The sequence below is a fragment of the Fundulus heteroclitus genome, chromosome 23 (assembly GCF_011125445.2).
Source record: "Fundulus heteroclitus isolate FHET01 chromosome 23, MU-UCD_Fhet_4.1, whole genome shotgun sequence".
NCBI classification, from domain to species: Eukaryota; Metazoa; Chordata; class Actinopteri; order Cyprinodontiformes; family Fundulidae; genus Fundulus; species Fundulus heteroclitus.
The window spans coordinates 23,338,905-23,360,704 of NC_046383.1; the positions used below are offsets into that span (position 1 = coordinate 23,338,905).

General features: G+C 44.4%; 3 protein-coding genes across 5 annotated transcripts; 2 read left to right on the forward strand and 1 right to left on the reverse strand.

Annotated features, from left to right (window-relative positions):
* Positions 1-974: 974 nt before the first annotated feature.
* Positions 975-6,073, forward strand: hnrnpaba (heterogeneous nuclear ribonucleoprotein A/Ba). 2 transcript variants are annotated; one of them, XM_012852885.3, is made up of 8 exons: positions 975-1,110; positions 1,583-1,801; positions 3,421-3,589; positions 3,811-3,969; positions 4,061-4,192; positions 4,286-4,382; positions 4,498-4,653; positions 4,761-6,073. In XM_012852885.3, the coding sequence occupies exons 2-8, from the start codon at positions 1,599-1,601 to the stop codon at positions 4,829-4,831; spliced, it is 987 nt and encodes a 328-aa protein (XP_012708339.2). In that variant the 5' UTR covers positions 975-1,110; positions 1,583-1,598; the 3' UTR covers positions 4,832-6,073. The 2 variants fall into 2 exon arrangements, 1 of the variants encoding a protein (XP_012708339.2); XR_004927764.1 differs by having other exon boundaries at positions 976-1,110; positions 4,498-4,846; positions 5,315-6,073.
* Positions 6,074-6,350: 277 nt separating this feature from the next.
* On the reverse strand, positions 6,351-12,750 carry phykpl (5-phosphohydroxy-L-lysine phospho-lyase). The gene is made up of 13 exons (XM_012852778.3): positions 12,501-12,750; positions 12,293-12,411; positions 10,715-10,874; positions 10,561-10,635; positions 10,382-10,469; positions 10,158-10,274; positions 9,928-10,010; positions 9,620-9,845; positions 9,293-9,447; positions 7,785-7,874; positions 7,401-7,534; positions 6,775-6,820; positions 6,351-6,490 (listed from the first exon to the last, which is right to left on the reverse strand). The coding sequence occupies exons 1-12, from the start codon at positions 12,557-12,559 to the stop codon at positions 6,777-6,779; spliced, it is 1,350 nt and encodes a 449-aa protein (XP_012708232.2). The 5' UTR covers positions 12,560-12,750; the 3' UTR covers positions 6,351-6,490; positions 6,775-6,776.
* Positions 12,751-13,141: 391 nt separating this feature from the next.
* Positions 13,142-21,172, forward strand: LOC105918170 (protein FAM53C). Of its 2 annotated transcripts, none has more exons than XM_012853308.3 (5): positions 13,142-13,208; positions 15,070-15,329; positions 15,421-15,481; positions 15,562-16,385; positions 19,914-21,172. In XM_012853308.3, the coding sequence occupies exons 2-5, from the start codon at positions 15,246-15,248 to the stop codon at positions 20,163-20,165; spliced, it is 1,221 nt and encodes a 406-aa protein (XP_012708762.2). In that variant the 5' UTR covers positions 13,142-13,208; positions 15,070-15,245; the 3' UTR covers positions 20,166-21,172. The 2 variants fall into 2 exon arrangements, with proteins under 2 accessions (XP_012708762.2, XP_012708684.2); XM_012853230.3 differs by lacking the exon at positions 13,142-13,208 and adding an exon at positions 13,217-13,356.
* Positions 21,173-21,800: the final 628 nt, after the last annotated feature.

A 21,800-nucleotide genomic window follows, 5' to 3' on the forward strand; every position in this document is an offset into this window, starting at 1 on the left:
ACAAGGATGCATTTATATCTGTGACTTTGTACTTGTCAGCTAAATTATGAAATAAATTAAGTTGACTAATCTGAGTAAAACTAAATAAGATTTAAATCAAAACACTATGATGAAAACTTATTAAAATGAGATGTCAAAGTAACACTGATCCAGACATGGCTGTTCGTATCAGAGAAGGAAAACTAGCTCTTCATGACTCCCTTAAAGCACGGTTGTTGCAGAATCATGCTAATTAACGTTAGTATGGTCTAGTTAAAGTCCACATCTAAATCAAACTATAAAGCAGAAGCAAGATATAAAAATTGGCGTAAATAGATGCTAACCAGCCAATCTGGTGAAGCTTGAGCTATTTATTGTGGTAACATTTTCAACTTCTACATTCATTATTCAAAGGGTTTAAAAACGGTTTATGATTTTTTGTTTCCCCCTACTGTGTAACAATAATAATTGTTTTGGTCTTTCACATAAAATCTCAATAAAATTGTGTCTGTAATGTGACAAAATGTTAAAGACTTTCAAGGAATGTAAATGGATACTTGAATGATAAATTGCATTTCCTCATAATAAAATCAATTAGAACATTAACTAAAAATAGAAAAATTGCAGCCATTTTAAATATAATGATTTCAGCTAATCTGTTCCGTCTTGGATAAAGGGTTTCCCTTCTTTCCTCTTTGTCATGTAGTGAGTAGATTTAATGTCAGCGGCCCCCTTTCTCTATACAATTCGAGTATTTTTTTATTTTTTGTCAGATTTGACGTTAAAGGAACAACAGTGGGTCAAAGCGGACAATTTGTAGCTTCATCTAGCTCGACGGATGGCTCTTTCACTTCGCCGGGGAACACATTTCCAGCAGCTCACAAAGGTTCATTGAGTTCCTTCCTGTGTTGTAAGAGGGCGTCAACGACGCTCTGAAGGGGAAAAAAAGAAAAGAAAAAAACGGCGTCTGCAATTGGTCAGCGGCCGTGACCGACAGTTGAATCCAACCAATCAGGAGCCCCCTTCCAGAAACGTATATTTTTTTTCTTTGCCGCTTCTAAAAAAACCAACCACGAGTCGTCGTCGTGTGGGAGAATCCATCTTGAAGAGAGCTCCTCGGCCGTGTGACCAGTGAGTAGACCTTCGTATCTTTCCTAAAATGCTCGTATTTTAAATTGGCACATGTTAGATAGTTTACTGTTATTATTTTACTTTTTAGTTAAAGTTTTAGAGCGCAGTGATACAAATGCGGCGTCGCGACAGCGGCCTACGCTTCGCGCAGCACGGCCTCCGACTTACGTAATTGCGAATTTGAGCTCAGCGTTGGTGAATCAGTAGGATTCCGATGTTCGGCTTTTTTTATCTTTCCCGCCAGCCGAGCAGCGCTCTGGATAGTGGATGTTTGCCCTGTTTGTGTTAAGAAACGAGCCGCTAAAATGGCAGTAAGCCTTCCTACGCGAACGCACCGACGCCGGTCAAAATGGTGGGGGGGGGGGAGCATACATTGCGTAAATGGCGAGGCGCGGAAGGGCTGGCGGGACGCGAAAACTGTTCACCCGCCACGCAGCTCACCGCCGTGTCCTCTCCCGCTGTGCTCTTCCAGGTTGTAGTAGCTCAAAATGTCTGAGGCGGAGCAGCAGTACATGGAGACGTCGGAGAACGGCCATGAAGCGGAGGACGATTTTAACGGAGCGGGAGACGGAGACGGCGACGGCGGCAACAACGCCGAGAACGACTGCGGACAAGGCGCCGAGACCGATCCGGACGGGAACTCGCAGGACGGCGGCCAGATCGACGCCAGCAAGGGCGAGGAGGATGCCGGGTGAGTACACGGAGATGTTTTTTCAGTTTCTGGTGTAAAAGGGGAGGCTTTCCGGCTGTGCTTCTTTGTTCTGCCGGCCTTTTGTTGGCGCCATGTGCCGAGCTGAGGGAGGGAGGGGGATGGGCGTTACGGCAGACATTAAACCATTCAGTGACGGCTTCATGCAGAAACTACAGCTCTGCCAGACATCCACGTTCTTGGTTAATTGAAATCTAATCTGGATGCGCTCTACAGCTTCATCTAAGCCGCCCCACCCTCCTCCCCCATGTGTGACGGGATCAACAGATGTGCTGGAACATGGTGTACATAATGTATATTCACCCCCCCCCCACCCCCCTCTCTGCCGGGCATGATTCCTTATCACAGGGAGCCGGCCGGATGTCAATTGTTCAGCAAACGTGTCAGAAATGACAGAGGAGTTCATCAAACACATTTTAATATCAGATAGAGGAGCCAAGTAACAGTTTTCGTTTTTATCAAGGGTAAAAACAACTGTGTAAGCGTTTAAAACTAGAAAAGCACCCACCCCCAATGTCTTATGGGAAATGTAGTTAACTATCGTTTTTGGGGAAAGCATAAGTCAATTTCTCCTGCCACACCTGGAGCCTTATTAATGCTAGACTTCAGTGGTTGTTTTACATAAAATAGCACAATTAATCAAGGAGAAGGTCGGCAGCGTAAATAACCAAGACCAGCCATGTCCAAACGGGCGGAGGGTCTTTGGATGTTGTCTGGGGGTAAAAATCCCATCAACAGCAGAGTTTTGAGGTGAAAACCACCGCTAAGCGCGATTGACCCGTTTCGCATGAATCAAAAGACATCTGGGCGATCCCGGAGACTTCTCTGGTGACGTTCTGTAGACTTACTGGTCTATAGAGAAACTTGGTGTCCCGTTGGATCTGTGTAGAGGCACCTGGACTAAATCAACCTGATGGGCTCTAGAGGAAAACCTAGAAAAGGGCCCCGTCAACTCGAGGAAGCCTTGTACCGTTAAATGGTATCAAAGTAATGTTCCTCCATCCAGTAGCTCTTCTCTTGAGAGTTAATTTCAATTTGCCTGCAGATTTCTTTCAACTTAGTGTTCAACTAATACAGTAAGGTGGGGCGTACAGCTTATCTGATTACGTTTTTGTGTGAATTCAATGTATCAATATAAAACAGTGATGCAGGTTTTCCTTCTGCTGACAGTTTAGGTGTTAATTACTGGCTGTTATTTAATTAAATATCAGGGATTACAACAAGTGGCCACGTAATCCACAGTATTCACATTTAACCAGTACACATTACAGATGACAATGGGTGGACCTGCAGCCACGAGTTGGACGGCTACTTTGTGCCATAGCAAATGGAGGTTAGCTGCTTACATTAATTAATACAAATAACAAAATAAGGCCGTCTAGGTTAGCGTCCTGCCCTGCACAATGTGCGTTTTGATTGGACGGCGAAGGGAAATCTTCTGTTTGCATTTCTCTACTTGCACTACGTCTACTAGACTGCATGCATGGTAAATGGGTGATAGTGGAGAGCCTGAATGTTTTATACACCTAAGTTTAGTCCAAGTTTACCCTGTAATTCGCACTATTTGGCTAATTATGTCTTTCTTTTTTATTTTCTTTCAGCAAAATGTTTGTCGGAGGCCTCAGCTGGGACACGAGCAAAAAGGACCTGAAGGATTACTTCTCAAAGTTTGGGGAGGTGACGGACTGCACTATAAAGATGGACCAGCAGACGGGCCGGTCAAGAGGATTTGGCTTCATTCTCTTTAAGGAATCAGCCAGCGTAGACAAGGTGAGGATGGATGGAGGCTAGCGACATTTAGCTGCGTCCCTGCTTCAACACGCTAGTGAGGCTGATTGAGTCCGGCGTGGGGGGGTCGCATCTAAAAGTTGCCTTCTCCACAGACGGGCGACGTAACACAAGCTTTTTAATTAGAACGCCCTAAAGAGACTCCAGGCCAGTCTTTGGGGGATATTTGCATGTATTGATTGCCAAATGTTTGTCTCGTGTAGGTCCTTGAACAGAAGGAGCACAGATTAGACGGCAGACAGATTGACCCCAAGAGAGCGATGGCCATGAAGAAGGAGCCGGTGAAGAAAATATTTGTCGGAGGCCTTAACCCGGACACGGCCAAGGAGGTCATCGAGGAATACTTCGGGACCTTTGGAGAGGTACGGTGCCGGTCCGTTGGCTGCGGATGGATGAGCTGTGTGATTGTTGGCGGCTTTACAAAGTACTTTTTTTTTTTTTACGTTTTTGCAGATTGAGACCATTGAACTCCCACAAGATCCAAAGACGGAGAAGAGGAGAGGATTCGTATTTATTACGTATAAAGAAGAGGCTGCTGTCAAGAAGGTGATGGAGAAGAAGTACCACACCGTCGGAGGCAGCAAGGTAAAACCCAATGGCGGATCATTGGCAATTATCTGTTAACTGTTCGCCGTTTTCCCACTAAAAAAAAAATGACGCTTTGTTGTGTTCCTCCAGTGTGAGATTAAGATCGCCCAGCCCAAAGAGGTCTACATGCAGCAGCAGTACGGCGCCCGGGGGTACGGCGGCGGCCGCGGCGGCAGGGGGCGTGGAGGTAACGCAGCCCGTCACGTTCGATGACGCCTTGTTGTCGTTGGCAGCTCATATCTGTGATTGTTTTGGTTGCTGTAAAGCCGAGTTGTGACCGAGGCCTCACCTGTTGTTTGTAGGCCAGGGCCAGAACTGGAATCAAGGCTACAACAACTACTGGAACCAGGGATACAACCAGGGCTATGGTTATGGACAGCAGGGCTATGGCTACGGGGGCTATGGCAACTATGACTACTCTGCTGGTTATTACGGCTATGGGGGTGGCTACGACTACAGTAAGCGATAAGTGGCCCCGGGAAAGACACTGAATGAGAGAAACTTTATTTTCTTGGTCCTCCTTGTTGTACAGAAGAACTCAGTCCCTTTTTCTCTTGTCCTCCAGACCAGGGCAATACAAGCTATGGGAAAACTCCAAGACGTGGAGGCCACCAGAGTAGCTACAAGCCATACTGATCACACGTAGTGCAGGTATGCATTCTTGCATCATCCGTGGTAGTATGAGACCGTAGCTATAACCATTAGTGCCTTTTGGCCCCACAAAGAGCTCCATCTACACTAAATCCATTCAACCATTGTGGTGGGGGTTATAGTAGGGCGTGATGTGGGGTCTGGGAATCATGAAAGATGGATTCATTCCACCTGTCTGCCATCTTGAGATGCATCTCTACAAAGCCTACTTGATCAGTACGGATTTGTGGTGGTCCAGAAAAAAAGAAACGAGGACTGATCTGATCAGCTTGCAGCCGTGTGTCGTCCCCCCCCCCCCCCTGCCCCCCCGTCCCTCCTCTTCCCGCCCCGAAATGTTTTGTCATCCACTTTTTTTTTTTTTTTTTTTCTCGTCGTCGAACTCATTCATGCACCTGTCTGTCTCTGTGTAACTGCATGCCACGTCCGGTTAATCCTCAGTAACGTAAAGCACCGTGTTTTTCTCTCAAGGTCTAAAGTAAATAAGAAAAAAAGAGATCCATGGTCTGACCACAGCGAACATGGGCTCTGGCTTTTCCTTTGGAGTTGGCAGAAATTTGGACTCATGCTCCATTTGTACAGATCAAGTGAGGAACTGAGGAAGCAAATGTCACTTTTCCACTTCTTTTTATTTTGTATTGTTTTTTTTTTTTTTTTGTGTCCATTTACATTTCCAGCGATGGAAGTGTTATTTTTACTGTACTTTTTGGTACCCTTCTTGAATCTAATGTATTGTATGGTTGTATTTTTACATGTCGACTGGACTTACAGACGAGCTGGAGCAAAGGGCTTTGAAAAGCTCTCAAATAAAACCGATATTGCTTTTTTTTTTTTTTTTTTTCCTTCTGTGTTTTCTAGATTTTTACTTTTGTTCTCCCGTGCCGAGTGTTGGAAGGGGGTCACGTGGCTTCAGATGTGGGGCGAGGCGATTTAAAAAGGGATTTACACTAATCAAAGGGTTCTTTAAAAAAATGTGTCAAGTGAGCGCTTCTGGGGCTTGTAGAAAATAACAACCAGCATTTATTTTAATTTTTTTTATTTTATTATTTTTTTGCTTTTAAGGAAGTTTCTCCCCTCCGTGTCAGCAATTTTTAAGTGGCTTTATTAGTGTTATTCAACTTGGAACGCAAGCCTGTTATTATGTAAGAGGGTAACCCCTCTGTCACTGGAAACTCATTCCTCTAGTGTCTTGGGCAAATTGATAGAAATAAAAATTTGGTTTATATTACACATGGATCTTTTGGTTATTATTTGTAACGATAATGTTAAATGTCCTGCATTTTTTTTCCATTGTTAAATGTACCGTTAATGTTAAACGGCTTGCATGTTTCGGGTTCCTCCGCCCGTTCAGGTGAACCTGCAGCACTTGATCGTTTTTAACAGCGTTTCCATCAGTTAAAGATGGTTGCCCGGTAAGTGCTTTACTGAGCCTGCTATGTGTTCTGGATTAGGATGTAGCTGAATATTTAAATCGTGGCTGCTGTGGGCAAAGGAAACGGAGGCGGTGAGGAATGTAAGCTCTTTATTTCCTCCACTTGGTGCTGAAATCTTTCATCGGGGTGCAAATGATGCTCTGATAGACAGTCGGAGGAGAGACGGATCCCGCGCCGGGTCACCTCGACGGCAGGAAGAAGTGAAGCGGATCGCCTGAAACGGAATATTTCACCATGAGGACGAGGCTTCAGCAGACTTGAATGCACAAATGATTCACAATGTGTTTCCACTTTGATCCACATCTAATAGTTGATGCTGCTGCTCCTGGATAGTTTAAATTCACGCAGCAGTCAGTGTTTCTGAAATGAACTGCGACGGCGTCTGAGCTACAGCAGCCTTGTGTGTGTGTGTGGGGAGGAAACTACCTCAGCAGCTTCACGAATGTCACGTCTGACCATGTTGAATGCAATTAAAGGTTTTCTACAGGTTTGACAAACCTTTAGATGTCTTCATTTTCCAGTTTCAGATCCTTGGCCTTCATGTCTGTGAAGAGGAAAATGAGTTATAGATCAGTGTGAGCCAAAACTCAGTTGGGAGGCAACAGCTTGTAGATAAAAAGTGCATCTTGAAACTGATAGCTGCTGGTTTACCTACATTATAAACAGGAACTTTATTTATTGTGATGAAATAAAGTAATTTTTAAAAAAAGGATGAAGCTATCCATAAATGAGGATTAAAATCAGGAATGTAGGTCATCTTGAAAAGTGACGCTTAGATTTTGGTTTCCACAAACAAGGAAATGTTAAGTCTTTATTACATCAGCGCCAAATCATCTCCTGACCCTCGCTTTGGGAACCCCTGAGCTACACCACTGATTTAAAGGCACACCTGGCCTCTTAGATACTTATTAGGGTTTTATTTTCTGATAAGACCAGTTTGTTTATTAGCTGTATGCCAAAACTGGTAAACATTTTAAATTGATTGGTGTGATAAGTTTAGTGTTAGGTCCCCGGGTGTCATGCATGTTTGATAGTGCACACAGAACGCGGTCCGGGTGTCAGAACCGCCCCTGTTCTAGTGAAGCCCTGTTCACTGGTGTAAAAGTGAAGTTTGTGCTACACACCGGTGAGGATGCGGTCGATGCTCTGGACAACCAGCTCTGCGTCCTCCATGCTGAAGCACATGGGGGGCTTAAACTTGAGGACGTTCTCCCAGGGCCCGTCCGTGCTGACGCAGATTCGATCCTCTTCCTTTAACCTGGTAGAAAGAGGAAATAAAATGTTGAAATATTACAGGAAAAATCAGCTCTTGGCTTTGTTCCCTTTTCCTGATGATAGAAAGTCTGTTCCGGTTCAGACTTCCTGTTAAACTTGTTAAATCCGTCTGATGTGGCACAGTTCCACCTCTGATTTAAATCACTAGTAATAGGCCGGGTCACTTAGCTCAGAAAGTGACCAACTCCTCCCTGGTTTCGTCTGAAACGTTGGAGCTCAGCGTGATGCCGTACCTCTTTATCACCCACGCTGCAGTGTTGGTGGCGGGTCTTTTGCTTAGTCTGTCTGTGACCAGCTCCAGTCCCACAAACAGGCCGACCCCTCTGAAAGTAAGAAGAGCAGAAGCATTTCAGCAGAGTTTTGAGTTTTGTAGCATATTTAGCCCACATGGGCATGCCGTTGCACTGCGGACACTGAGAAATAGACGTGTAGCCTGCAGCCGAGCTACCGTTGGAGGGCTAACGAGCAAAATCATTTAAGATTAATGTACTTTATATTATTAAAAGAGCATTGACAGGAGTAAGATATTCATTTAAAAATACAATCTTTGAATAACTCAGATTTGCCCAACATGTATGTTAGTATTTTGTAGGGATTTCATGTGCTAGACCAACAATAAGTAGTGTGTTGGAAGGAATCCGTTGTCTATGCCTACTTCTTCAATGCTTTTGGAGGTACGGGAGGCCCAGGCACGTTTATTTGTCTTTCAGTGACAAGCCAATTCAAAGTGCAGTCGTTTCCTTGCGACTGCACAACCCTGCAGCCTGAAACGTGGTTTTCAAATCCCTCCCAAGTAAAAATCTGAGAAGTGTGCTGCGCCTTTGTAATTCGGCCCTCCCGGTCAATAATTCTGCATGTCCACCTTGTTCTGCAGTGACAGCAAAGTCTTTGTGGTTATTTCCACCACCGCTGCAGATCCTAGGGCCCAAAGGTCACCTGATCGGTAAAAAGAGCCCACTTGTGTGTAATTGAATCCCCATTTCCACACGGCTGTTCTGTGAAGGCCTCGGGCATTTGTTGGAGAACATTAGTGAACAGACAGCATCATGACAGAACAAAGATTTTAAAGCAGGGAGTGGTTATACTATCCCAAGCTCTGAACATCTACCAGAGGGCTCATTATATCCAGTTACCGTAGCCCATGGTAACTGGAGGAGCAACAGCGAGCCACCGCTCAGGTGGCTCGATTGGTATTTGTGCATTCTGGGTGCGGCAGTCCGTCACTGAAAGAGGAACCTAAACCTGCAGCCGGAGCTACGATGGGACGGTCCAGATCGAAGCATGTTCAGGTGTTAGAATGGCCCAGACCTAAAACTAGTTGAGGATTTTGGGCAAGAGTTGAAAATTGATCTTCACATGTGCTCTTAAACCCCAATCTGACAGCTGTTCTCAAAGTGCTGGTGAAGATGCTCAGTCATCCAGGTCATGGTCATCCTAAAAAAAATTAAAAACCAAAGCAACTGGACTTGTTTTCCATAGTTGAAGACGTTTCACTTCCTCTCCAGGATCTTTCTCAATTCAAAAAGTCTGGAGTAATGTGGAGTACCAAGCTTTCTACTGCTGCCTAACAAAGCTGTTCTCAAAAGAAGAATGGGCGAAACCTTCAGTTTCCAGACGTGCAAGGCCGGAACAGCTGAAATTATGGCAAAAGATGATTCTACAAAGTATTAAAATGGGGTTGAGCATATACATACACATTCATGTCTTAATAGTGAGAGGATGGAAGAACGTGTGCTCTTACCGGACATCTCCAATTATCTCATGTCTTTGTTGTAGTTTCTTCAGCAAATCTTTCAGATGTGCTCCCACCCTTATGGCATTTCCTCTCAGATCTTCCTTCTCGATCACATCCAGAACTGCCAGGCCAATGGCGCACGACACTGGAGTCCCCCCAAACTGCACGGTGTTAGGAGGAATTAATACAAGGCTCATACAAATGGGAATTACGATTGGCACAATGACATCAGCTCTTGCCAGTAATGACCATTATAATAGCGGTACCCATATTTATTTTTACAAATTTGCCGTACTACGACGGCTTGTCGCTTCAAGATTCCTGCGCGGTCACCGTATTGAAGTACTCCACTCCGTTGGCGGTGAAAGCTCCGGCGATCTCCGCAGTGGTCGCCACGCACGCCAGAGGGTGTCCGTTACCCATCGGCTTGCCCATGGTGACGATGTCCGGGCAGAAGTCCTCTCCCTGCAGCTGGAAGGCCCAGTAATGGGTCCCTGCTCGTCCAAAGCCCGTCTGGACTTCGTCCACGACGAACACTCCGCCGGCTGAGCGCACGTACCTGCGGAGAGCAAAAATAATGAAAAGTCCAACCCGGCTAGAGACCGTGGCAAAGAAACGTAGGCAAACGGATCCGTACTGACTGTGCAACTTTAGTGAAGTATCCTTGGGGGAAGATGATTTGTCCCCCGACACTGGGTAACGACTCAGCGAAGAAGGCTGCAATCTAAGGGAGAGAGAGAGTAACAAGCAAAGCATAAATGTCCTCCGTTTGTGTTGATCACCGCAGCAGCCAATGTACGGGTTAGTGAGTCTCTAAAACAAAAAAATCGCCTATTTCACCCCCGGAGCATGAAGAAGGTTTAAAATGTACCTTACGACCTTTTCTACTGATCTCCTCTATCAAGTCTTTTACTGTGTCGGCGTAAGCCTGGCCTGGATTGGGATGCTCCTCTCTGAATAGGCCTCTGTAAGTGTCAGGTAAGGGTGCCTGAAGAGGAGGGCAAATTGCAATCTTTCAGACAATGTTTGTTTGTTTTTTGCAGTTCAAATACAAATATATATATTGTGTGTGTGTGTGTATATATATTTACACACCACGTGGACCCATTCTTTCTGCCCTGCCAGTTTCCGGAACTTGTAAGGACTAATGTCGATGAGAGACTTTAGATGGCCGTGGTATGCGCTGGTGTGCACGGGAGGTTTATTATATTCAAAAAGCGTGATATTTTTTTTTCTTTTTCTTTAATGTGTTGCTCAGGAGTTCGGATTCTTACTGGTCAAGCACTATGACGTCCTCGTGTTGGGTGTACTGCTCTGCCAGGCGGAGGGCAAGATCGTTGGCTTCTGACCTGTCAAAAGAAGCGACCGCCATCACGGACATGTTGCTTCTGGGTTGTGATTCTGAGGAGTTTAGGATTGATTTCTTACCCAGAGTTGACAAAATAGAAGACGGACAGCTTCTCGGGCAAGGTAGCGGCCAGGCGCTCTGCGTACAGGACTATGTTGTCATGGAGGAACCGGGAATTTGCGTTCAGGATGTCCATTTGATCCACAGCAGCCTTTGTCACAGCGGGGTGGCAATGCCCCACTGCGGGAAACACACTTAGCAGTGTCTTGCGAAAGTATTCATACCCCTTGACCACACACTTCATTTGGGATTTAATTGCCGGGATCTTATGTGTGCTTAATTGTGAAGTAGATGGAAAAGGATACATGGTTTTCAAATTGTTTTTTTTTTTGACAAATAAAAATATCCAGTCCCCGCTATTTTTGATACCCCTAAATAAAATTCAGTGCCACTAGTTGCATTTTAAAATGACCCGATTGGTAAATAGACTGTGCGTGGGTTAAATTCAACATAAACAAAGCTGGGAAGGTTAGTTGACAGGACATTTATTAGCTTTGCATGCCATAAATCGGACCTTTATGGCGGCAGGTAGAAACCCCAAAAGCATAAAAATCCCACATGCAGTTTGCCACAAGTCACACAAGGGAAACTGGAAGACGGAGAAGGAGACAGACAGCGCTCTGGTCAGTTGAGACCAAAGCGTTACTTTTTAGTCTACAGGCAAAAGGCTGTTTGTGGTGGATAACCAACACTGCATAACGTCTTCTACATAGTGTCTCCACAGTGAGACGTGCTGATGGCAACATGTTGTAGAGATGGTATAGGGACTACAAAGCCGGTTAGAGTTGACAGGTGGTGATGGATGGCGCTACAATGCAAAAACGGATCTAAAAATAAGTAAAATATTCTTAAAGTTAGTGTATTTGTCCTTGATTTGAGCAGGTAAATAACATTATCTGCCAATGGAATTAGTATTTTGACCCCTAAAATAAGATAATTAGACATCCTGCACTTGAAATAAGATGATTGAGATGAGTTGTTCCTATTTTAAGTGCAAGAATCTTATTCCGTTGGCAAATCATCTTATTTACTTGCTCAAATCAAGGACAAATGCACTAATTTTAAGAACATTTTACTTATTTTTAGTTCCGTTTTTGCAGTGTAAATACATGACGTCTGAAGAAAAACTAGTTAGAAAGTGGGTAACTTCCCAGCAGGACAACAACCCCTTAATATAGATCCAGAGCTACAGGGGGGTTGGGGGTCAGGCCAAAGCTTAATCCTGTGTTGTGATTGTGAAGTCAAAGTTGTAAATCGGTGTGAGGAGACTCTTCATCCAATCTGACTGAGCTTGATCTTTTTTTTTTTTTTTTTTGACAGACAGTCAATAACTAGTGCCTCTAGATGTGTCAATACAAAACTGATTTGGCATGTTGGGGGCGGTGACTGGAAACCATATATTTCTTACTTTCCAATGCACAATTATACACTGCTTGTTTGTTGTTGCTTTAGGTTTGTGGCTGTAGGGTAAAGATGACTAAATATGGAAAAAGTAGAGTTATGAATAAACTATTAACCTTAGAAAGACTTCCAGCCACCAGGTGGCAGTATTGTAACATCTAAATAGATTAATAACGATCAGATGTTCAGAACTTTACCATGTTGAACGTTGCTTATGCAGTCCAGATAGCGTTGGCCATTTTCGTCAAACAGATATTGTCCTCTTGCTTTGATTATCTTCACGGGGTCTTCAGAATAAAACAGCCTGCACGACTGGCTGTGATTAAACAAACCAGCGGTAAACTAAGTGAAACACACCCATTGCCAGCCATAAATACAACTTCAGAGAGCTTAGATTTTACATACCCAATTAACCTTTGTCTCATTTTGAGGGTTTCCTCTTTACTGAATCTTTCCTCTGCCATGTCTTGTCTTGTTTCGTCACTTAATCACGCACACGTACACACACAAAGCAGTCGAAGCAATGAGCAGGGGATTACATACTAACATCTATCGATTATATAGACTCGTTAAGACTCGTCTAGTTAGCAGGAAATAAAAACCTGCCACCTCCACTGTTGAGGAGCAAAGCGAAAACATCCACGACGCATGCCCAGATGTCCAGCTGGCGTTTTCGGTTTAGCCAGTTTTGACAGCTGGATGTTTTCACTAGAAATGACGGGAGAGTAATTAAAAAAACTATTCTGTTGTATTACAGTTCAATATTGTACAAGAAAACTGAAATTTGTAGGTTAAGTTTTAAACCTGTACTGTACCTTTAATTGGAAGTGTACAACTGTCTAGTCAAAAGGGGGGAATAACGTGTAAGAAACACAGTAGCATGCACCCTTACAAATTAGTCAAGTTTTTTTTATTAAAACTATCTAAAATGTGCCTATAGTAGCTAGATAATTATAATGTTTTTCTGTGTTCGTTTGCAGAAAATCCTATTCGTTAAACGTTGTTCCCGTAAGTACTTTTGCGTTGGTATCGCCCAAAAGCTATATATACTCTGCGACGCGGCCGCTCGCTTGGCCATGCGAGTTTCGGTTGCTAAGGAACCACAGAAAGCAGGTAACGCATCAGGTCAGCTGTAGCGTGCTAGCTCTCGGAGCGGCTGCGTGACCGAGCTATGAGCCGACACACATTCGGGAGCGACGTGTTTTCACAGCTTCAGCGAATTATGTCAGCAACCGAACGACTGCCTGCCAGTAGTAAATGGGTGAGCCGAGAGAAGTGACGGCAGCAATTTAAGTTGACACACTTATTGTCATATCAGCTTTGCTAACGTAACCGGCTAATATCTTGATGTCTCACGGGCTGCATCGTGGTTACGAAGCTAGCTTGCTCGCCAGCTACAAGTCCGTATTAGATGAACCCGGAGACGTATAGCATTCGGATAAAATCCGTAAACCATCAGCTCATGTTGGTAATCGATTTTATCAGTAGTTCTTTTTTTTTCTCTCCCCTTCTTAGAAATGAGCGACGTACGCCACCACGTTAAAAAGATCCTTGCCTTGGATGCTATTAAAGACTCCAATTTATTTAAGTTTGTCGGTAGCTTTTTAATCCTAACATACACGCAGCACGGTTTTTAAGCACATGCTGTTGATATTCAGTACATGCCCAAACTTGCTGAACTGATCGATTACGTGCTAGCTTCAAAACTAGCAGGTGATTGCTGACAGCAGGGTCTTGGCACAGGTTTTTGGGTTTTTCCAGAGCTGTCGCCCCACACGGTGAGGTTTGGTGAAACCCTCTGGCTTGTGGCATGTGGAACTAGGCTAGCAGCGTAGCACCTCTAGGTTTTGGCAATAAGATGGCAGGCTCTGGAGGCCAAATCTGAAAACCAGCAGTGTCGTTGTAAAGTTTGATTTACGGGTGCTGTGAATGTCACAAGGCGATTAAATCATGACCGAGGCAGTTAAAGGGTATTTAGTCTAAAACTGTTTGTATTCTGTTTCTATTGGCATTGCTTTAGGCACTAAACGTACTTTAGCCTTTGCACTCTTAAACGCCGGTGTAAATGCTCACAAGGCCATGCTTTTTATTTCAATTCAACAGATGCATGGTGTCCGTTCCCTTTGGTTTCAGTTTGAGAAGTTGCTTAAACGTTCGTATAGTTTCTGCGCTCCGGGGGGGCCAACGCGGGTTAAAGCTTTAGGAAAAGTGGGGTTTATGTCACTCCCAATGGCTTAACTTGTCCTAAAAGGCGATATCGAAAGAATGTGCAACCCAGTCGGATGCACAGTCCCTTGTGGCCCTGCCGCCTTGTGCTTGGCTTTGTTCTCTCTCTCTCTCCAGTTTTTCAGTTTTAGGGGCATCTTTGCAGCCTGCTCAGTGTTGCTTTCTCTCCTTTGCCTTGCAGAGATACTGTGACATAGTTCGAACCCATGTGTCCCATTCATTTTCAACCCACCACCCCCCAACCTTTCCCTTTTACTCTCTCCCTCCCCCTTCCATTCTCTGCAGCACCCACCACACTAATGGGAGTTTGTTGGACCCAACCAACACGACTGGCCTTTCATATTACTGCCTTAGTTTTTAACTTTGTACTTATTCTGAAATAACACTATTTTGACCTTATTTTTCTTCATGGGTGTGCACTTTTTCCTTTCTTTCTTTTTTTTTTTTTTTAAAGGAATGTGAAGTGCTCCTTTGTTCAGGGCCTCCTTACGTCCCCGTGTGCTCTCTCTGCCTTTGTGAACATGAACTTCTCCCTTTCATGTGTGAAGCGAATGACGCAGCTCGCAGATCCCGGCTTAGTTTTCGCCCCAGAAGTATGCTTTCGGGCGGCAGCGCGTTCTTGTTCCTCACTCCACTGTAAGATGACTGTTCAGACGGGTGTTCTCTGCTCTGCGAGGCAGCCGTTCTGGTTAATGATTGTTCCCGTGTCATCGTTGAGTCGTTCTGATTTATCGTTCTCTCCCTTCAGGTGGCGTAGATATGAGGATGGTGTAGTCAAAGAGGCTGGGCAGTCTGGCGGGCTGAGGTGTGGAGGGGACACCGCGGACCACGCCAGAGCTCTGACTGGAGGTGGGGGGAGAAAAAAGAAAACTTCACTACGCTCGGTGGATATGCCGTCTCCATGAGTCTCCTTGGACAGCAATTATGGTTACACTTATCACAGAGCAGCTCCGTAAGCAGAGTTTAGAGGAACCTTATCACAAGGCTTTCACATTCAGTGCCAGTGTGGTAAGTTGAGTAATAATAAACAGGATTGGCCTTCACGGCAATTCAGTCGTGCGCTTTGAAAGTAACCTGTTGCGTTTTTTTTTTTTTGTAGTCTCTGCCTGCAGTGGGCTCAATCCCTACCATTTCTTGGAGCGCTGGCAGAACAACACAAGGTAAGCCAGAGGAGCTTAGAGAGGAAAAGCTTCCAACCAGTGTGGGCATGTCTTACTTCTTGGGTTTGTTTCACTCTCAGAAGCCAGCGCGGCCGCCACACACCAGTCATCCAGAGCGCATGTTTTGGCTGACGAGCGCGATCCTTGGCCTCGCTCCCGCTCCGGAGAGCCACTCCAGGGACCAGAGGGTGCCCTCGCGAACAAAGCCTTCCAGAGTTCCCCTCCGCCGCCTTCCAAACGCCACTGCCGCTCCCTCTCCGTTCCCGAGGATCTGTCCCAGTGCCGCTCCGCTTGGCACCCGAGCGCATCCAAGGTCTGGACTCCTGTCAAACGGGGCTGCCACAGTAGAGGAGGATCTAGTTCAGGGTCCGCAGCAAGTTCTCTGCTGCTCTGTGGCCCCAGTTCCTCCTTCACCTCCTCCTCCTTGCTCTCATCTTCCAGCCCTAACTTCTTCAGTTTAGCGCTGTCTTCTGACTCTTCTTTGTCATGTGGCTTCCCGTGGGATCCCTGTGACACACTGAAAGGAGCTTGCTCTGCCTCCCTCGCTACTCCTTCATCCTGCTCCTCCTCACCAGCCCCCCTGGTTTCCCGCTCTGTCCTGCGCCGTCGCTTCTCCCTTTCTCCTGTGCACATTCAGATCGCCTCGGTGGCGTCCCTGCACCCCCAGCCTTCCCCGGCTCCTGCTCTGGCACACGGCTTCTCCGGCCCAGACCATCCCGCCCCGTGCCCGTCTCCCACTTCGGCGTGCAGCACACCGTCCTGCTCTAGGCGGGACCTGCACCCCGCACTGCCTCGATGCCACTCGCAGCCCTGCGACATGCGCAAGCCTCGGCTGAAGAGGCGCCATGATCCAGATGTCCTGCCGTGCCCCAGGCCAGGGCTGGACTTCAGCAAAATGACACAGGTGAGAGAAGCTGCTCGGGGGTGCTCCTGAAAGATTAGTCTGGCAGCTTCTAATAAATGCAGTATATATATTTATATTTTCAGGCATAAAGACATTTTCTTCAATCATTTTAGGTCTTTTTTTTTTTTTGCTCAAACTTCAATGTGCTTGAAGTTTTATTTGAAGTGATCAATTTAACAAATGATCGAAAAGGTGTGGCATGTTTGTATTTATGCCTCCTACCTCTGACCCCCTTAAATACGGTACGGCACGATCAGCTGCCTTCCTCCCACAGTCCAAAAACATGACTGTTAGGTAGGGCTGGGCGATAAATCGATTTAATCAATTAATTCAAATTTACAATTCTTTAAGATTTAATTTTTGGAGAATCTGGATTTTATTTTGCCAATACACTCATTGGGTTTCCATGAAGAGAACAGCATGTGATGCTGAATATATGTTTAGGCAAATGTATTGTCAAAATATTAAGTGGAAACTTTTTTTTACCCTAATACAAGGTACTTAATTTACTTATTTACTTTTTTTTCAACTTAGTTTGAAGTTCACAAGTGCAGTGAAGCCTGTTCTTAGCTCAATGTGTAATACCACTAGCAGCAAATGTTTTGTTATATTTTCATTGTTTATAATGGCACGGCTGCCATCTTGTTTTACAGGCATGTTTCACAGCTTGTTTTTAGTTGCACTTTGAATTCAGGTCAACTCTCTGACGAAATGCTTGACATAAAAAGCAAGGTTTTAAAATAATTTCTTTAATTTCTTTTTAAGAAACAAAAAGGAGGAAAAAATCGATTAATCGGATTTGGTATGATAAAATCGGAGATTTATTTTTTAATCCATATCGCCCAGCCCTACTGTTAGGTTAATTTGCTTCTCTAAATTGTCCTTAGGTGTGAGTGTGTGCTTGAATGGTTGTTTGTCCTGTTTGTCTCTGTCTTGCCCTGCGACAGACTGGCGACCTGTCCAGGGTGAAGCCCGCCTCTCGCCCAGTGAACGCTGGAGATAGGCACCAGCAACCCCCGCGACCCCATGAGGGATTAAGCGGGTCAGAAAATGGATAGATGGATGGATTCCACCCTTGTGTAAAGTTATGCACAAGCTTGCAAAGCAACAGGACATGGAAACAACAAGGTTCAACTGGAAAATGTGAACCCACCAAGACACGGTTGTTCCCCTAAACCAGACACGTCCTACTCCAGTCGTCGGGGGCCGCTCTCCTGCCTGTTCTAGATCCGTTCCTGCTCCAATACATCTGATTCAAATGAATGATTATTTCTCTTCTTAGTCTGTCGTCTAGGTCTGCAGAGGCCCGCTAATGAAAGCATTCGTTGGGTTCAGCTGTGTTGAAACGAGACAATGCCTAAAAAATGCAGGACAGCGTCCTATGAGGACTGACTTTGGACACCACAGACCTAAACTGGCAGAATGAGCATTAATCAGAATCAGCCAAGAGGCTTTTTTTTTCTCCTCAGGTGGGAAAATGTGTTGACTGTTAGCAACGCACATCCAGGTTTAGACTTTATTGAAGAATGAAAGCTGTAAGAAGTCCAGTGCGCAGTTTCCCACAAGCCATGATGTTAATGTTGAGGAAGGTGCTCTGATCATATGTAACCAAACTAAGACTTGGCCTTTATGGGAAACTGTGTGTGATGGAGAACTAGCACTGCACATGGCCCTGAACCGGGGCTGGGTGATGTAGAAGAAAAGCATATCGATAAAATAGAAATCATATTGATCTATATTGATAATTATCAACAAATTCAAAATATATTTAAGTGAAGATGACCATTTAATGATGTTGCTTGGTAATCTATTATTAGATACAGAACTCTCAAACAATGAATTGAAACTCAACCCTTTATTCAACCATCTTTACCAAAACTGCAAGTTTTTAAAAAGGAAAAGAACACATGCTCTCTGAACTCTATAAAGGAGGTGGAGCTTGGTGACAGAGCGTTCCTGGGTCTGTTTGTGATTGGTTGGGAGGATGTAATGACTGTTTTTTAACCTACATGGTTAGCTTGCAAAAGGAAGGAAAACTTATTCTATATAACTTTTTATTGACCCTTTGAGAGAGTGTGGCCACATTGTGCTGTGGCGGTACAGTTCATGTCGGACTAAAATAAATGGCAGTCCTGGAAGGAAAGCTCCTAAAGGTGGTAAAAGGTTTGAGAATGGGGCACCCGTCACCTTCCAGCAGCACATTCGCCCTAAACAAAGCCAGAGCTTTGGTTTGTGTGAGCATAATCATGGGTTAGACTGGCCTAGTCAAAGTCCAGACCTGCATCCAACCGAGATTTTATGGTTACTTAAACTGATGTTCAGACTCTCTCCCATCCAATCTGATTTTCAGCCATTTAGTAAAGAAGAATGAGCGAAGTGTTTAGTTTGTACCTGTACAAATGTGGTAGAGAGCCCAAAAACGGCTCAAGATGCCCACCACACTGTTCAGATTATTTACAAATCATTTTTTAACTTCATGACATGCACTACTTTGTCTACCACATTAAAGATGGGTGAATTAAATCCAAGTTTGTGGTTGTAATGTGAATAAATATGCATTTAAGAGGTAAAGTATAAATGTTTTTGCACGTCTGGTTCAGTATTCAACAATCAGTCTCCTGTTTTTCCCAACCTCTAAACGGCTACTCCATTTTTTAACTGTTTTTAAACTGTTTATTCAAAAGAAAAGTGATATTTTTATGGACAATTAAAACTTTTGGGATGTGAAGGACTCTGGCTCGATGGCCGCTCTGTTGAGGGAAAGTTGTCGCAGCGGCAAACCAGAAGGCAGAGATGGTATATAAAATGTTTTTAAATATTTAAAAGGGAAAAAATATTTTGGCAAGAAATATTTATTTTCTTACATTATGGATTTTGTCTAAAACCCTTAAAGTAACCCAAAAGAAAAAGATTAATGATAAATTCATCACAAAATGCTCAAAGTGGTTGTATTGCTACTTATAACGACCATGTACAACAGTAGTCTAAGAGTGTGCGTGTTGTAGAAACGGGCAGGGAGCATGGTTTAGCCCCTAAATGGTTTAGCCCCAGTTTTTGTTTCTGGTCAAGGAAAGCATACCCAGACCATTATGCTGCCACCACCTGTTTAACACTGGGACACTGTTCGGCCATGTTGTGGTCGGTTTTCAGTCATACGAAACAAATTTTGCACGATGGATTGAACAATGTTTAATAAGATGTTCAAAGCTTGGGCTGCTATTTTATGGTAAATGGTAAATGGCTTGTACTTGTATAGCGCTTTAACTAGTCTTGACGACCTCCAAAGCGCTTCACACTACACGGTCATTCACTCATTCACAAACACATTCACACCCAGGCGGTGGTGAGCTATGTTAGTAGCCACAGCTGCCCTGGGACAGACTGACAGAGGTGACAGACTTTATAATCTAACCATGGTTTAAACTGTTCAGGCTGAGGCCTTGATAGAACAGCATTTGTACTGACCCCCCCCCCCCCTCTATTTGATAGTTTCTCTAATTTTAGGAATCTTCTTTCTTCCTTTTCCAGATGGGTAATTACGATAGCCTGCTGTGTGGAACAGGTGGAGGCATATTTCCAGTGTCTTCTCAGTCGGAGCAGCGCTTGGCCTTCTCTCCTGCTGAATTCCTGGGAAGAACCAGCATCGGCCCGCTGAGTGAAAGTGAAGAAGAAGAAGAGGAGGAGGATGAGAGAAAAAGGACTGTTTTAGCCGTTGGAAAAAATGCCATTTTTGAAAGAGACTGTACAGATTTGGACTTGAGCCTGATAGAAGAAAACTGACCGTTACGTGGTGCTCTCAATAACTACTGCATTCATATCCATGTAAAGCACACACGCGGGCTTCTGGTAAGGCCCATCGGGAACAATCTACTCATAATGTCCTGGGTTAATGATTAAGAGCCGGGGAAGTTGGAAACCGGGTTCCCGTTAGATTGCAGCGATTGTTCGCTTGCTCGTTTTTTTTTGTTTTTTTTTTCAGACGCTCACAAAAAACGTCAGTGCCTGCCTGTTCAGCCCTACAAAATGGGAATGGACACGTGCAAAGAAGCAGTTTTTTTCCATGTCAAACACAGCAAACAACCACCGCATCTTTGTAGTCTGTCAAAGCCTAACTGATGCCACATATGGAAGTGAATAAAAAGCGGCTGCTTAGATTTAAATGATGCGCACAAGGTTACAAAGTCCTGAAGAAATCCACGTCTTTGTGCTCTCATCTATAGTTCACAGGAAACATTCCAGAATCTGCTGTACTTTTTTAAATCCCCCCCCCCCCCACCCCCCGCTAAAATGCATCAGTTTTCAGCTGCTCTTAAACTAAGTTTGCTACTTCAAAGGGAACTTTTTGTGTTGTAATTGTTTCAAGCGACGAACAGACGAGCACCCCTCACCAAGAGTAACACTGATGATACTGTTAACCACGCCTTAAGCCTAAAATACAGAGTCCTCGGTGCTCTGGTCCCCTGTTCACAAGCCAGACATGTTGACGGCCTCTGTTTGCACTCGTTTGGATGTTCTTGAATGTCTGGCACATGAACCGCAACAGCAGACAGAATGAGTGAGTCGGTTGCTGCAGCTGGACTCCCTGCGGCCCACCCTCACGTACTGTAGAGCGGCGAAAGTTGTGTTTCCTACCAGCTCTGAGTGGTTCTGACCAAGGCTGGAGTAACGCAGATGATTTGGTGGCCTTTGACGAATGATCTTTCATCTTTTTAGAAGGGTGGGGGGGGGAAACAAAAGACTCCTATTGCACAATGTATGTATGAATAAAATTTAATATTTTTTTCCAACGTTTTTTTGTGATTTATTTTATTTATTTTTGTACCATTTTCCAATCAGCCATTAGATAAAATGGACTAGAATGGGATCACTTGTGCCATCTAGTGCTTGAATGAAGTATCAGTCTCTTCCTGTCCAGATGCCTGGCCATCTTTGAAGAGTGTTGATGTCTATTTAAACTTTTCAAACGGGTGTTTTACCTCTGGGTGAGCAGGCCCTATTGATTGAAATTCAGTCCATGATTAGATGACATGGCTGTATATAACACCTTCTGGCATCAGAATGAGATTCTGTTTGTGTCGACGTTAATTTGACATTAAAAGCAAAGTGTGGCATGAGCTTTCATTGAGACAAAAAGTATTCCTACTTCTAAAATGGTGTTAACTGAATATATGTGGGAAGTTTAAAATGCAGACTGAAGTAAAAAAAAAATGCACTTGCTAAATTTAGAAGTGGTTTCAATAGGAAATATGAATATTTCATAAATTGGCCAAATCTGCTCTTTATAGAATAACATATGTTGGTTATTTATCTTATTTGGCCACTCTGCCATCACCTGCTTAACAGGCATGCTGCTTGCCAACTGTACTGTAGCTTTTAAACAGTTATTTTAAAATGTAACGGGGCACCTTTGTTTTC

Excerpts from the sequence above, each read along its gene's own strand:
- hnrnpaba (XM_012852885.3), top strand. The coding sequence starts at position 1,599 with ATGTCTGAGGCGGAGCAGCAGTACATGGAGACGTCGGAGAACGGCCAT. Across the intron at positions 4,383-4,497 it reads CGGCGGCAGGGGGCGTGGAG|GCCAGGGCCAGAACTGGAAT; the intron begins GTAACGCAGCCC and ends TGTTGTTTGTAG. Across the intron at positions 4,654-4,760 it reads TGGGGGTGGCTACGACTACA|ACCAGGGCAATACAAGCTAT; the intron begins GTAAGCGATAAG and ends CTTGTCCTCCAG.
- phykpl (XM_012852778.3), bottom strand. The coding sequence starts at position 12,559 with ATGGCAGAGGAAAGATTCAGTAAAGAGGAAACCCTCAAAATGAGACAA. Across the intron at positions 9,448-9,619 it reads GAGTGGAGTACTTCAATACG|TTTGGGGGGACTCCAGTGTC; the intron begins GTGACCGCGCAG and ends AACACCGTGCAG. Across the intron at positions 7,535-7,784 it reads GCAGCGTGGGTGATAAAGAG|GTTAAAGGAAGAGGATCGAA; the intron begins GTACGGCATCAC and ends TCTTTCTACCAG.
- LOC105918170 (XM_012853308.3), top strand. The coding sequence starts at position 15,246 with ATGGTTACACTTATCACAGAGCAGCTCCGTAAGCAGAGTTTAGAGGAA. Across the intron at positions 15,330-15,420 it reads TCACATTCAGTGCCAGTGTG|TCTCTGCCTGCAGTGGGCTC; the intron begins GTAAGTTGAGTA and ends TTTTTTTTGTAG. Across the intron at positions 15,482-15,561 it reads CGCTGGCAGAACAACACAAG|AAGCCAGCGCGGCCGCCACA; the intron begins GTAAGCCAGAGG and ends TTTCACTCTCAG.